General features: G+C 41.4%; 1 protein-coding gene and 1 pseudogene across 10 annotated transcripts in view; both read left to right on the forward strand.

Annotated features, from left to right (window-relative positions):
• Positions 1–14,703, forward strand: part of LOC100643231 (probable nuclear hormone receptor HR3) — a 135,699-nt gene that overhangs the window by 100,008 nt on the left and 20,988 nt on the right. For 9 of the 10 annotated variants that reach the window (XM_048407726.1, XM_020868394.2, XM_048407703.1 and 6 more), the window contains one exon: positions 11,293–11,520. In XM_048407726.1, coding sequence (XP_048263683.1) covers positions 11,293–11,520 — 228 coding nt within the window. Of the gene's footprint in view, positions 1–9,756; positions 9,935–11,292; positions 11,521–14,703 lie in introns of those variants that run through there. The other variant, XM_048407717.1, reaches the window with a different exon arrangement.
• Positions 4,248–8,219, forward strand: LOC125385488 (annotated as a pseudogene).

A 14,703-nucleotide genomic window follows, 5' to 3' on the forward strand; every position in this document is an offset into this window, starting at 1 on the left:
AAGAATGTCTTATAGGTTTTTTCTCATGATAGATGAATATATATTTATTGATTATTTTGGAAATTGAAGAAATAGAAAAATAGATGAAAGTATATGAGCCGAAATCACTTTTTCTTAAAAGGTAGAATTTCATTTATAGAAAATGAGTAAACAGTTTCAGATTAAATCAGTCTATTAAACAGCGGATATGTGGTCTGTAAAATGGTCATATAGTGCACGGTTTCTCATCTCAGAAGTATCAAAGTATACGAATTTTATCTATAATTTATCGAATAAAAAGTAGGAAATAGTTCATGTATTAAACGTACTTAAAATATTATTCAATAACATGGAAATTGTAATAGCACTTTCAAAAATAAATATAGACATGAAACATTAAATTACGAAATTCCTATAAAATTTTGAGATTGTCCAAAACAACACGCAAACACCACTCAAGTATCAGCATCTTGTTACTGGAGGCGATTGGTCCTCTAACAGAGTGTATCGGAGAAGACAGCGCGAATTAACGCTGTCACTCGGTTGCTTCCTTGCTGCGATGTCTGACATCATTTAACAGGGCCGCGAGGGGACAACAAACTTCGCAGCAAGTTCCTAAGTGTCATGGAAATAAACATCAACTTCGACCGAGTAATTTGCGCCAAGTCTCTGCGCTTAACGGAGTTACGACCGATCGAAGCTGTTTCGACATCCGCACTGGTTGTACCTCACATCTCCCGTGGAAACACGCCTTGCGATACATGTTTCTAAGCCACATACAGTTCTGATTCACCTGGTGTAAATTTACCCGACAGCTGATCGGCGGCGTGACCACGATTGGCTCTCGCGGCTCATCGTTCGCGATTCCGAGTTCATCATGGTAAGCCTGGATCAGGCCGATTTTTCGCCATTTATGGCGCAGTCTTCGACCTCGAGATATACATAAAGAGGCATCAAGCGAAACATGCGGTATGTTCTTCTTCCATTTTTCTTCCACTACCTCGTCGAATATAATGCCGAATTGGCGAATAGTGGCGCGTACGCAAAGGCAAAGGGAACGAAACTGAAACAGGTTTGCATTGTAAAGTGGCTCTGGAGGTTCCTGTTATGTAACTTAAGGTCTCTCAACAGGAACATTTCAGAAGATCAAATTTTTCTAGAGATTTTCAACCTTATTTCATGAAAAAAAAACATACCTAATGATGTTAGAAATATTTATATTATCAGCAAATTTATTAGCAAAGATGTATATGTGTGTGGAACTCAATAATAAATCAAGCAGGTGCTTAGTAAAAGAGACTGGTATCGATCAGTAAGTGTGAAGAAAACCAAACACTGATCCGAATTTGCAAATTACATAACATGGAAGAGAATCGATTAGTATCGTTCGTCGCGCAGCAGCCCGATGGCAGAAAAAGTGTATCGAGAGGGAACTCGTACCTCATATCGTCGCGTATGTACATATAGTTATACACAGGGAAAGTGGCTGAACGTTGGGCGTCAGATGCGTGCACGCATCTCAGCTTCCCTTGTGTGTGCATTGTGCATACGTGCATTCTGAGGCATGTACGGCTCGTTATCGACGAGGGCCGCTTATCGGCTCCAGCTATCTGGCCATTTCATCGTGTAAATTCCAAGCGTGGTAACGACGACGTCGCCGGTGCCCAGTCGAGGCGCTGGAACGGCGCAAAGAGACATATCGCCGGGGCGATTATTTATTTGCGAAACGTATTTATAGAGTATTACGCGGCGCAGGTTGGCAACCTCGTGCACGGTTATGCAATAAATGAGAGAAGGAGCGAAAGGGACACGGGAGAGGGGGAGGACGAACGAGGGAACGGCTTGAAGTGAGAGGAGGCGATGCCTGCGGCCGCGGGGGCAGAGACAATAATACGTAGTGGAGTAAGAGGGGGTGGAACCGGAGGGAAAGAGAGAGAGACTGTTTGTGAAGGACGAGGATGGAAAATAAAGTTTCGCGGGGTGGGGATGAGTCGTGGTAGTGGGGAGTACCGTGCGCGTGTCCGAGAGAAAGAACGAACTTCAGAAAGAGTTATTTGATGATAAGGGCGAGTTAGGGGAAGTCAGGGGTGAGAAAGAAGTATAAGAGGGTAGGAGGGTGAAAGGGAACATGATGTGTGCATGCAAGGAGGATTTAAGGGGAAACGCTATAAGGAAAGAGGCAATAACTTGAAAATTCATATTGGGACAGAGGGCCAAATGGAGTATTCGAGGGATGAGGTTTCTGGAAAACGTATGTATGCATGTTTAGGTGGGGGAGAGAGATGGCGAGGAAAAGATGAAACGACGTTTCGTGATGATACTATTAATGTGAGTCTTAAGGATATTAAAAAAGTGTTGTATAAATCATTGTTGTTGGATACAGATGAAGTAGTATGCAAAATGATTTAGTATTGTATACCATGTCGAACATAGACAGTTTATGCTTGAACTTCGAATCACTGCTTACATTACAACAGATGGGATCGAGAATGAAAAATGCAATAGCGCGTGAAAAAGGACTGACTGTTGAATCAAAATACTTTCAATGGGCAGCGGTGCACGTTGCATTAAGTGCATTATGCTCGGCACAAAAATGAAAGTGACCTTGGCACAAATGCCTAAAGCGTACACCGATCGTGGAATCGCATTAACACTGAATATAAATTAAAACTGATTGTTACGCACCGTGTAGCAATCCCGTGGCGGCCGATATGCAATAGTTCGATTGAAAAAGAAATTGTGAAATATGAGAACTTGGAGTTCGCCGATTAAGTCTTGCATTCCGCCCATGCAACCGTAGAGAAGTTTCTCGTGCGAATATCAAATCAAGGTTATCTAATGCTTGTGGTACAGAAGTTTTTTCCTCTTTCTTACATATTTTTCTACATTCACATAAACAAAAAGTAGTTTATATATAATGCTTCGTCTGGTATCTGCAATTTTTGCTTTCATGGCAAATGAAATAAAAATTTCTGAAAAAAGAAATGTTTTTTGTGTGGATATGATACTTGAGACATGTCATAATGACGTCCATAAAGCTTCCTCTAATTTATAAGAGGTAAAGATATATCCATAAAAGTAACGTACCTCCATTTTTATTGAATCATAGTGTCCATAAAACGCCGGTGCCACGCTCGTTAGTTTAAAATCTGGTCGTAAAATACGGTTGGTATCGGGCGGAATCTCTAAATCCATTATTCCCGTTCCAAAATCCTGCTAACCGGTGGTGCGTTCGCGGTCGTGGCTACACCGCGTCGCTCCACGACTACTCAACCTTAGGTTAAAGTCGTAAACGGCGGGAGTAAACGGAAAACCATCGTGGTTCTTTAATTAGTCGCGGCGGTCGTAGCAGCGGCGACAGTTCTCGTCCCCAAAGACAAACTTTCCGAGGCGGCAATTTCCGAGCATCGTCGAGGGAAACACGATACGCACGTGTATTTAGGAGTCGGTGTGTCCTTAACGAGCTGCGCTAATAAAGTTAACGTGCTGTGCCACACGGGACGAGATCGGAAAGCCCGCCTTCCTCGCTCGTGTTCCTCGTCGTGCGTTTCCGTGATCGTTCGGAGTTGCGCAGTCGACGATCGTAGCGTAGTTTGGTTTGTCGGCGCAGCTCGGCCGTACTCGGTAGTAGTCGTGTTGCGCGGGTGGTGGGAGGGCAGCACGAAACATTAGGGTGGGGAGAGCGAAGGGTGAGGCACTCGGCCATCATCGGCGGAGGCGCGCACAGTTCAGTGACCTGACGCAGCGTCATTCGGCGGTGGGGAAGCGCGGGGAGTTCTGACATATTGTGAGATGCCAACTCGCTAACGCCGGTCCCCGAAAAACACCTCTCTCTCTCTCTCTTTCTCTCTCTCTCTCTCTCTCTCTCTCTTTCTCTCTCTCTCTCTCTCTCTCTCTCTTTCTCTCTCACACACGTTCCTTTCTAATGTTCTTTCTCTTTTCCTCTTTTTCACTTTAACCCCCCTTTTTCTGTTTCCGTCTTTTTTTATCACCATCTCCCCTCTATCTATCTGGCTTTACTTCTTTTATGCTTTTTTTCCCTCGGTTACTCCCGCTCTACCCCCTCTCCTACCATTTTTTTCTATCTCTCTTGTTATATCTCTCTCCCCCTACTTTTCTTTGTTTCTTCCTCTCCGCCCCCTGCGGCTCACTCGTTTTTCCATCTTTGTCAGTTCCATTATCTCTTTCCTTTGTTCATCTCCTTTCTCCGCCAGTGACTCGGGTAGCCCGTACAGCCGCGAGGTTCATCAAACCCCCGAAATATTCTAATGCGACAGTTGCACGGTGTTTCCGCGAGTTTTCCCCGCTGGGCCCGAGTAGGAAGCGTGGTGGCCGCGCTACATCAGATAACGAACGCGTACCGCGTGTTGGTTTTGCCACTTTTGCCGCCCGAATCGGACGGTCGATTGGATCGTGGTGACGTGCGGTGTACGCGTTGGTACGCGAGACTCCCGAAATTACCGCGGAGGAAGGAAACGTGGAGGCATCGTGACTACGTGTGCGCGCGTGTACATGAGTACACGTGTGCGTGCGTGCTTGCGTGCGGGCGCGTGCATGCGTGCGTGCCAGTGGTCCCGCTCGGTCGAAGAGTACGTTCGCCTCCGTCGTTTCTCCGCTCGCGTTACACCAGCATTTTCCTCGTTCGGCCCTCTTCCTTTCTTTCTTCGCACTCTCCATTCTCCTTTCTCCCCTTTTTCTGTCTCCCGTTGCCATTGCTCCAACAGCACTCTACTCGCCACCTCTGCTCGAGTGCTCCATGCGCGATCGAAGACGTTGCGGTTCTTCGCGTTTCGAAATACCACGAGATACACGAAATTCGGCGTGTTTTCATGGTCGGCCTTCGGTCGAACACCACGCCAGACAATGAAGAAGAGAACGACGATGGTGTTGTCGATGTGTTACCGGGACAAGCTGGCTCCGCCGTTCGACGTTGCATTCCGTGTGCGTGCGTGTTAAGTGCAGCCAACAAAGTGATCATCGTGGCTGGAAAGGCTCCAGGTGGAAAACGCGCGACCTCCTCCTGTCTGTGTACGCGTTTCCCGTGGTGTGTGCTCATAGTGCGTACGTGAGTGCGTGAATGCGCGCGTTCAGTCGTCCGTGTACACATTACGTACACACCTCTCTCTGTACGTGTACAGTGTACACATTACGTTTTACATGCGGCGCTTGCGCGGCACCTAGCGACGTTTCGCGCCTACTCGCGGTGTGGGAGTTTCTGCCGCGGTGGAACGATCGGCTATTTGTGAACGATTCACGCGTCGCTTCTTTGGGACACGGTGTACTCCGAAAATGATCGAGAACCGTCCTGGCGCGTTAGGGAATCTCCTTCTCGAGCGGAAGACGCCCGGCATGACGTGTCCGTTCGACATACGACGACGGTAAATGGAGTCGAAAGATTGACAGAACTGTCGTGTGACTAGGTAACGCGAGGAAGATACTCCGCCGCCGATATTCATCGACGTCGTTGAACGATAGATGTCAGCGAGATAGCGATATGTTGATTACGCGCCACGCTCTGTCACAACTGGATATTACAACTCGGCTAAAGTTGGCCGGCGTGTCGACACGTTGCTGATTTGCTTACTTGCTTGCTTGCGTGTGCGCGACTCTAAAGCTCGTTCCTTGTTTCACTTTGTCGTACTGTAAGTTTCTCTCGATTGGTATTCCACGTCGTTCCATCGGTAACCAAAGCCACTTATGCGTTCCCAATTTTCACGCTGTCGAGCTGCGAGTTCACGTCTACCTGTAATAGTCGGAACCTTTGACCACTTTCTACTCGATTCTGTGCAAAACAAAAGCGGATTTCATTCGTCCGATGATCCGACTGTAGGTAGCATAAGAGGCAAAGTGAAATATGGATCTAGTGTCTCCTCGGTATCGTTGAATATTCGCCGAATTTCTCTTTTCGTCGATTCGATTCACACTCCAAAGAAAGCACGCTTACATAAGGATAAAAATACATGATTCTCTCGTGTGTCGTCGGAAGCAGCTAATAGCTTCCAGCAATCGTAAATAAGAGATCGTTGCAATATGTGGCTAACGCGTTACTATGTAACCGAGAAACCGTGTTTATGCTTGGAGTTATTAATTTTCCTTTGATTGTTTGAAGCATCGTCGATGCAATTTTGATACTCAATCGCTGTCTATTAGACGAATTGTACACAAAATTACGCAAAATCTCATGGCTGCTCAATATTCTAGTTCGCTGATAAATTAATCGTTATCTCGAAACAACGAATATCGAACTTATTGATTTGATTTGGTAAACGTCAGGTTGCCTTACAATTAGATTTCACTGCAAATTGTAACTGCTGTTTCGAACTATCTCAAGTCAGAAACCTTTAATATCTCTACCGGTGATAGACGTTCGTAATAGTCTTTTCAAATAAAAGACATTTTATTTATTTCGATCATCTCTTTTTTACCTCGCGTCGTAAAAGTTTGATGACGCCTATTTCTCCGTCTGCCACTTTAATTCTCTATAACATCTGATTTAGTAATAATATACTCTATATTTATTTATACTTTAACCTATATTTTTCAGGGCACGCATTTCTTTCCCCACATTTACCTTTTTTTCTTCTTAAATTATGGCGAATAAAATCAGTTTAGGATTGAAACAGAAGGAAATGATTCGAATTTCATTATTCGCGGACATATTAGCAACGTTGCGTATGCTGACCATCGTCCTAAAATCTTCAACTAGAACCGCTCGAGAAGGAGCTTACTTGACGGTCGGGCTTAAGTTTCGAGTGTTCTGGATGCAACACGCTTACTCTACTATTTGTCTCTTTCTATTTACTCTGTTCTTTGTTCCTGTCCCTGTCTGGAAAATCTTAGATTAGCCACTCGAACGAACTCACGGAGTTACGTGATTAACTGGTTTCGACTTAATCGGTACCGTAGCTAATGATATCTTTCGCCGTCCAGCTCTATTTATTTATCCCTGTGCGTAGTATCATTCAGAGCATCGAAAGTACATATGTACATATTTCGAACCAAGTGGAGACTCCATACGGAACAATGTGACTGGATGGCTTTCATTACGAGAATGAGAAAAACTTAATAAGATTCCTTTTCATTCACATCGTTTCTACGACCTCTTCTTCGCCCTAAGTTGTTTTCCTTCCTCTGTAATTGGAATTTCATTGGAATTCATAGATATAAGTACGTTTTCACAAGTCTTCTCTCCTTAGCTAAAATATCTTATATAGAATTTTTCACTTTTCAAGATACGTTGAAATATTTTAAGTTCCTCGTGGTTTAAAATAAAGTTATACGAGACGAATAAAAATGGAACAAAGAGAATGTTAAAACTTCAGTTTCCTTCAATTTTTCAATAGATAGAACGTTTTAACTAAAGAGGACAAAAATAAGCTACCTAATTATAGAGAAAGTCAGTAATTCCAAAAAAGTGTGAAACGAATTTCTTTGTGTTATTCTGCTTTCCTCCATAGTTCTTCATATAAGAACTTGCTCTAGCCACCACAATATGATGTTCGTAAAATACGATTTCTGAACGATTTCGATGACTCCGTTAATAATATAGTAAATATATCGTGATCTGTCGTGGCGGTCAGATCGAACGATATCGTGCTCGATCCAGTAATTCTCTCTACAAACAAGTGGAAAAGTCTGGAGGACGTCACTGATTCTATTCGCGAATCGTTCCATGGTATATACACGTCCGATCGTTTCAAGATCTGGACAAGTTCCAGCCGTCCTCACGAAATCGAACGTCAAGCGTCGAGCTCTGTTTCCGCGATCTGGCAAACACAGAATACACTCTGCTTCCGTTGGTCCATTCCACACGCGTATTTACCGTGATTCGTATGCACATGTAGGAACATGTATGCATATCTAAGGGGAAAGGCTAAAGTTGCCGAGGCCTGGCCGGACAAAGCTATAACCACGGCACAAAGTGGCTTCGATTTCGGGAGTTCCGGGGTATATAGTAAGCGCTGTGCACTCTCCTCGAGGCAACGGCATGACGCACATCAAAGATGCGAGCGTGCCGGGTGACTGTACTCTGGGTTCATCGTTCTCGGTTATGTAATGTTCGACCGTATGGTGCAAGCGCCTCGACGCTACTCGTGGCGCTAGAGTTGTTGGACGAGAGAAGCACGATATACAGACACGAGCCGCTTCGAATCCTCCTCGCTCCAATACAGTAGCCAGCAGCTTGTACGAATGATGCACCAACACACGTGCATGTGTGTACATTCGCGTGCGCGTTTTCATATACATAAATACACGTATATGTATATATAGTATATGCCTACATACATAAATATGTAAGTACATATACGCATATATTCATACATACTTACATGCATATATACATAGGTACATTCGTGCACATATACATACATGCATACATATGTACATACACATCCTACATATAGTATATTTACCTATACTTACATCCATGCATAACATATTGGTGCATATATACATTCATACATATATACACAAATACATTCACATACAATGTATACATGTATGCATGCATATACATATGTACGTATACATATATAATATACAAAGCATGTGAACACCGATCCTCTTTTTTCTCTTTCTTCGGTAGTCTCGCTGGTTCTCTTCTTCTTCCTACTCTAGCACACCCTCCTTCTTCTGTCTCGCTTTTGTCTGAGGCGCCCTCGCAGCACACGATATAGACGCTGCATTACCGAGCTGAGAACGAAAATAGAGGGCAACGGGAGCCACTGCAGCAGCCGCATTTCTACTTTTTCCCTCCGTTCCATCGCGTCTACTTTCCCGGTTCCGACTTCGTTTCCACGCGTTATCCAACTTTTTCAATCGTTTTCGCCCGCAAGAGGCGAACGAAGGCTGTAGGCTGGATGATTTTGATTGGTATCGCGTGGTAGATCGTTCGTTCGTGTGCGAAGGAGAAGCAAGCGTGTGGTGATCAATGAGGTTTAAGCCCAAGACGGGAAATTGTCGCGCGCATTCCATGTTCGATGGCGCGTTCGAAATCGCGACCCATAAGCCGCGATTGATTTAGGGGTTGCTTCGCACAGAGATCGGGATGTATTCTTGGTCAAAATCCAGGTTAGAAAGCGTATAAATAGACATGACTGGAAATTGTTCCGTGGAGTATTGGAACGCAAATTTTCGACGCCTCGTTCATTCCCAACATCCCTTTATTCGTTTTCGTCGCCTTTCCGATATTGTTATGAACAATAATTCCACGATTTCAGCAGAGGGCTGTAAGACGAATATAAGAGTTCGAAGACTATTTTTGTTTTGCAGCATTTTAAGGAAAGTATCTGGTTAGCACATGAATTACATTCAAGAAGCTACATTCTCTCGGTGATTGTGCTCATGCAGCTCCATCGATCGAGCTAGAATCGATTATGTGTCAGCACAAATTTTCTTCGACAAACGATCCTCTTTAGACTGCCGAAGAAAAATTCTTCGTGTCTCCGTGGGACATCCTATCCCGCCCTCTTTGCAGGGTACAGCGTGAAACGTGTTCGGAATAGAATACTCACAGTGTTCTGTTCCATATACCACCTCACAATCGATGGGACGACATCTTGAGCCAGTTCGATGACTAAGTTGTGGAGACTGTTCACGATTATTTTTCGCTGTGGAAAGTTGTCACAAGTTGGTAGGACGATAGCGGCAGTTATATGATGTGAACTGTAACGCGTGAAAGATGGATGGTTAAAAGGATTGTGAAAATTGAGCGAAATACCACCGTAATATGTGTTCATATGTAAGGGTTGTTGGTGGATTTTAAATGAAACACCCTAGTGTGAAACGTAAATGGAGGGAAGTCTCTCAACATTCGGTGGGCCAAGTTGGGGGGCGGACAGTACGAGTCCTCAACCGCCAGAAACGACGAGAACCAGGGTATCAGTGCAAACTCCCAGTCCAGAAAATAACCTTTTGGACGATCCAGTTAGACTTCAAGTTAATTCTATACGAGGTACTCTAAACTATGGCAAATTTGAATACTTCGAACTCTGTCCCATCTTCAAATATAGAAGTATATTAATACAATTTAATTGATACATTAAATTTACATTCTAAATAGAATGGGAAAATGATATTACATATTTCGTAGAACATTACACAAAATATTCTTCTCGATTAAAGCAGCTCCTATTTTTTTTTTAAACAGCAAGAAACATCTCGTTAAAATAATTTTATTATATCTTATATCTGAGAACAACAACTATGACATATGGATATTTTTTTCGCCTTATCGCAATTGTTTACATGATAGAGGAAACAGGATTTTAACACGAAACTTTAGTTACGTTTTCCTCGTCGACACAAGACAAAGATATCTTTTAGAGGCGATTTTTCAGATTTGATGGGAGTGCATCCGGGATAAGGAGTTGCAATTTGTAGAAACACTTGTACATGAAAGGCGTCTTTCTGCCTGACATGGTATTCGCGGTGCAAAGTGGCTGTGTTTCTTTCTAGCTTTGATTTCCTAACAGAAACGCCGGCCACGTTTATCCTCCGTTTTATCGCGACACATTAAAGTGATAGGAAATCTCCGATGTGACTCCCTGGTAGATAGCTTACGATACATTTGAACGGTTTGCCGCGGTTGCATCGCTACAGAATCCGCCGTGTAGTATTGTCTCCCAATCGAAAGGTTATCCATAAATATACTATGCGAGAACGACCGATGGTGTGATGAACTTCGACGAGCCAGGAATAAAGTGGCAACATATAAAACGTCAGACGTTTCAGTCCTTCCTCTTTGATACACTTTATCAAGAAATGATGAAAGAGTAAATAAGTGTCTTGAACTGAACATTGGACGGTATTCTGGGTTTAAGTAGTAAACAATTAACAATGAATTGCATGCAGAAATAGGAATTAGGAGAAATGAAACTAGGTCGAATAATAAATTCATTCATGTTTTCTTAAATGAGCACAAGAGTGAAATAAAATCTGTATAAATAACATATGACAAAGTATTCTACAATCAATAATCATCAATTATTTGAATCTTACAATTATAGCTTATAAATGTTGATTTAAATTTCATATTGGGGCGACTCAGAAATCAATTCGAGCATTGATATACATAGCAATTCGAGATTAAGATACGAAAAGTTTCTTTACCTAAGAAACAAAATTTTGCGAAAATAATCTCAAATCGATATCAATTAATCTACCAGATGAAAAACTTAATGTAACCGGACTTTATATGTAACATGCAATGACTGAATCTTTAATTAGTTACTCTTTGATTATTGTATCAGTCTTCGATTGACACGTGGTGTTACAGACAATTTAACATTTTCCTTTGTTTATTGCTTTCAGCCCAGATCGAAATAATCCCGTGCAAGGTGTGTGGCGACAAGAGCAGCGGCGTTCATTATGGCGTGATCACCTGCGAGGGCTGCAAAGGCTTCTTCAGGCGGTCTCAGTCGTCGGTCGTCAACTATCAATGTCCGCGGAACAAGAATTGCGTGGTCGACCGTGTAAACAGAAACCGGTGCCAGTACTGTCGGTTGCAAAAGTGCCTACGCCTCGGCATGTCTAGAGATGGTGAGTGCATATCGTTGGTTGGAGCCTCTGTTTTCTCGGAGAACCTCAAGGTTGTCACGGACTCGCGTTAGTTTACGTTAGCATCTCTAACGAACAACGTAACGACTGCTACTTAGAAAACGATGTCACTCTCTTGGAAATTTATCCGTGGATATATTTCCATCGAATGTAAACGCTTATAGTAAAACTAACAGAAACTGGTATCGTTTGTTGTTTGTTAATATTTGGGTGCCATAAGAGAAGATAATGATAAACCAAGTTTTATGTTCTCAGCAGAGAAACAACCTTTTTTCAAATTTAATATTCTTTCAATCAATTCTTGCCTCTTTATTTGATTTTCAAATTTTATACGTATTTTTCCTGTCCTCGTGAATATTGCAAAAATATTGATTGTCCCAACACTAGGTATGCTATTGTTTTTTTTTTTTATAAAAGTTTATTAGACTTTTGGATTTAACAGGTTATTCAACTATGCAATATTTGAGTTTATTTATTTATGTTATATTCCTTTTAGATATCAATATAAAACTCAATAAACCAACAGAAATAACATTATCATATTTTTCCCGTTCTTGATTTATATTCGGTTTCTAATGCATTTTAGATAGTTATGATGAATTGTTCGATTTTTATTATCTACGGCTAGGGAAGGAAAGAAAGGAATTGATAAACAAATGAACTATACGATAATGCTTATGTATAAGTGTCACGTTAGAAGTTCCAACAACGATCCAACAAATCATGAGCGTCGATATGGAAATGGAATTTCTTTGTTTCGAGCGCTATCAACGAGTTTAATTACGCGACACGTGAACGTGTACGTTCTACGATATACACTCATATGTGCATTCTGCTCTACCGAATATAACAGAATGGTCAATTACAAAATGAAATTTATATCACGATTATACGATTCAATATATTATTTTTTTTTATCCCTTTCGATGTCACGATTCATATTTATGAAAGCAGCTAACGTGCGGTGTGTATTTGTTCGGCTTTTATAATACCACATTGCATCGATTTATACTCTGAATACGCGTACGCGTCCTTTAAAAGTGATCGACGTTTGCATATAAACGCTTATACACAATGTCGAAAAAAAAGAAACTTAAAAGTTGTCAAATTAAAAAACAACTTTGTGTTTCAATAACGTAAATTGCTGCGTATTATTCCCAAAACGATGTTCTCTATAGAACGTTATAGCGAAATTTTCGACAAAAGCTAATTCACGGGATACGAATGTCACAATGGACGGATCGATGCAAATGTATGTGTTTGAAAACGTTTCAGAGTGGCAACATTTTGTCAGTTTTATTGGTTTTGATCAATTCGAAATTTTGCGAATTTACGTTGAAGCGCATTACCATGGCGACGTCACTCATAAACATTCAACAGAGAGAAAAAGAGAGAGAGAGGAGAAAGAGAGAGAGAGAGAAAGAACTCGTCAAATCAGATACACGGGGATAGCAGCGGCCACGCGTGCCTCTCGGGGTGTACGACCCTTTATCGGAGGCTGTCCAGCCCCCTCTCGACCCGAGCCTCCGCCACGTCTCAACACCCCCGCACGATTCTCTCTCTCTCGCTCTTTCGCTCTCCTCTCGGTGCAGCTAGGCCTCTTACCACGTTACTCCACCTTATCGGACCCTGAGTACTTACTTACACAAGATGTCTTGGACACGTTTAACGACATTCACGCGCAAGCGTTCAGGTCTGTGCTCCGACGATGTGGTGGCAGGTAGCTTTTTAGATTTCCACGTGGTTGAATGTCGGTTTTATCGGAGAAATCTTATGAATTTGACAAAGATTGGAAGAATGCAATTGAAATGATAGAATAGATACAATTTTTTGTGGAAAATAAATTAATTTCAGGTATTTCTTCGATTTCAGGAATCTGTCTTTTTATCGCGAAGCATTAACTTAAACTATGTCTTTCAATTAGACATTCCTTTGAATTAGATATTCTTTTGAGATAAAGAAAATATTTCGTTATATTGTGCATATACAGTGGTAAGGAAGGAAAGTTTAAAATTACTACACTATAGATATTAATAATTTTTTATCATATTGATGACAGTCATCTATTTCGAAGTATATTATATTTATTCACTGCTCGTGTCAAATGTAATTTTGCTTCGTACCTCCTATCTTTCAATCTTTCTTTCGCCTATCACTGTAGAAACATAGCGTGAAAAACAGTTAAACTTTATTCTAGTTTGTTATTCGATATATTTTAAAATTTTGTATAAATCTCTATAATGAAGGATAATTTGTACCAGAAGATACAAATTTAATATTATATCTCGCCGTTCAACTTGTAATTCTTGTATTTTTAATAACTTGAAATGCAATTTCATGTATTCGTGCAAATCTGACACGCTGTACGATATTTGATGAATTGGTCATTATGTAAAGAATTGAAAGAATCCTAATCGCTTTAAAAAAATTGTCATCATAACGACATAAACGTATAATTATTGTTTAAAAAAGGATCATCTTTTTTTGAATCTCCACGCTATGTCGAAGCACGTCTACGTGTGTTGAAGTGTTTCATAGAGGTTGTTTCGACAGTTCGTTTTTGCGAGTGCTCATAAAGTTTTTTAATGAATACTCTCCGAGTTTCCAGGTTTCTGCCGTTAGATAAAAAGCCACGTTCGATAAAGTAGCAGCCGAAAAGCAGGACATTGCGGTCGCGTCTGAATGGAATCGCAGCTGTTTTTGATATGAAAGAACGGACTTTGCTGCCGATCTAATTGTTCATCTTATATTTTCACAATTTAAAATTAACATATTTCGCTGCAGTCCTTAAAATCAATAAAAAAATTGTTTGTAAAAATTCTCTATATTGCAAACGATGAGAAAGGAATTAAATAGGAATATTTCGAGATTTAAATAAGATTAAATTGTGAGGTAGAAAGAACGAGTTTGGAAATATTATCCTAATCGTGCAAGTTGGTTCTTCGATAATAATCGACCGTCTCACCAATCATCGTTTGCAAATGCCTGATAAGGATCCAATCGGTCTTCATCTCTTCTGTACGCCATGCTGCTCATTCAAAGAACATCCTCCCTTAGTCGACAGATTAAAATAGCATTTATCGAGTAGCCGATTCAAAATATCTGCATTTTTTGTTAATCAACCATTCACCTTTGCCAACGAGATTCATAAATATTCTTGAATAT

The sequence above is a fragment of the Bombus terrestris genome, chromosome 1 (assembly GCF_910591885.1).
Source record: "Bombus terrestris chromosome 1, iyBomTerr1.2, whole genome shotgun sequence".
In the NCBI taxonomy this organism is placed as follows: Eukaryota; Metazoa; Arthropoda; class Insecta; order Hymenoptera; family Apidae; genus Bombus; species Bombus terrestris.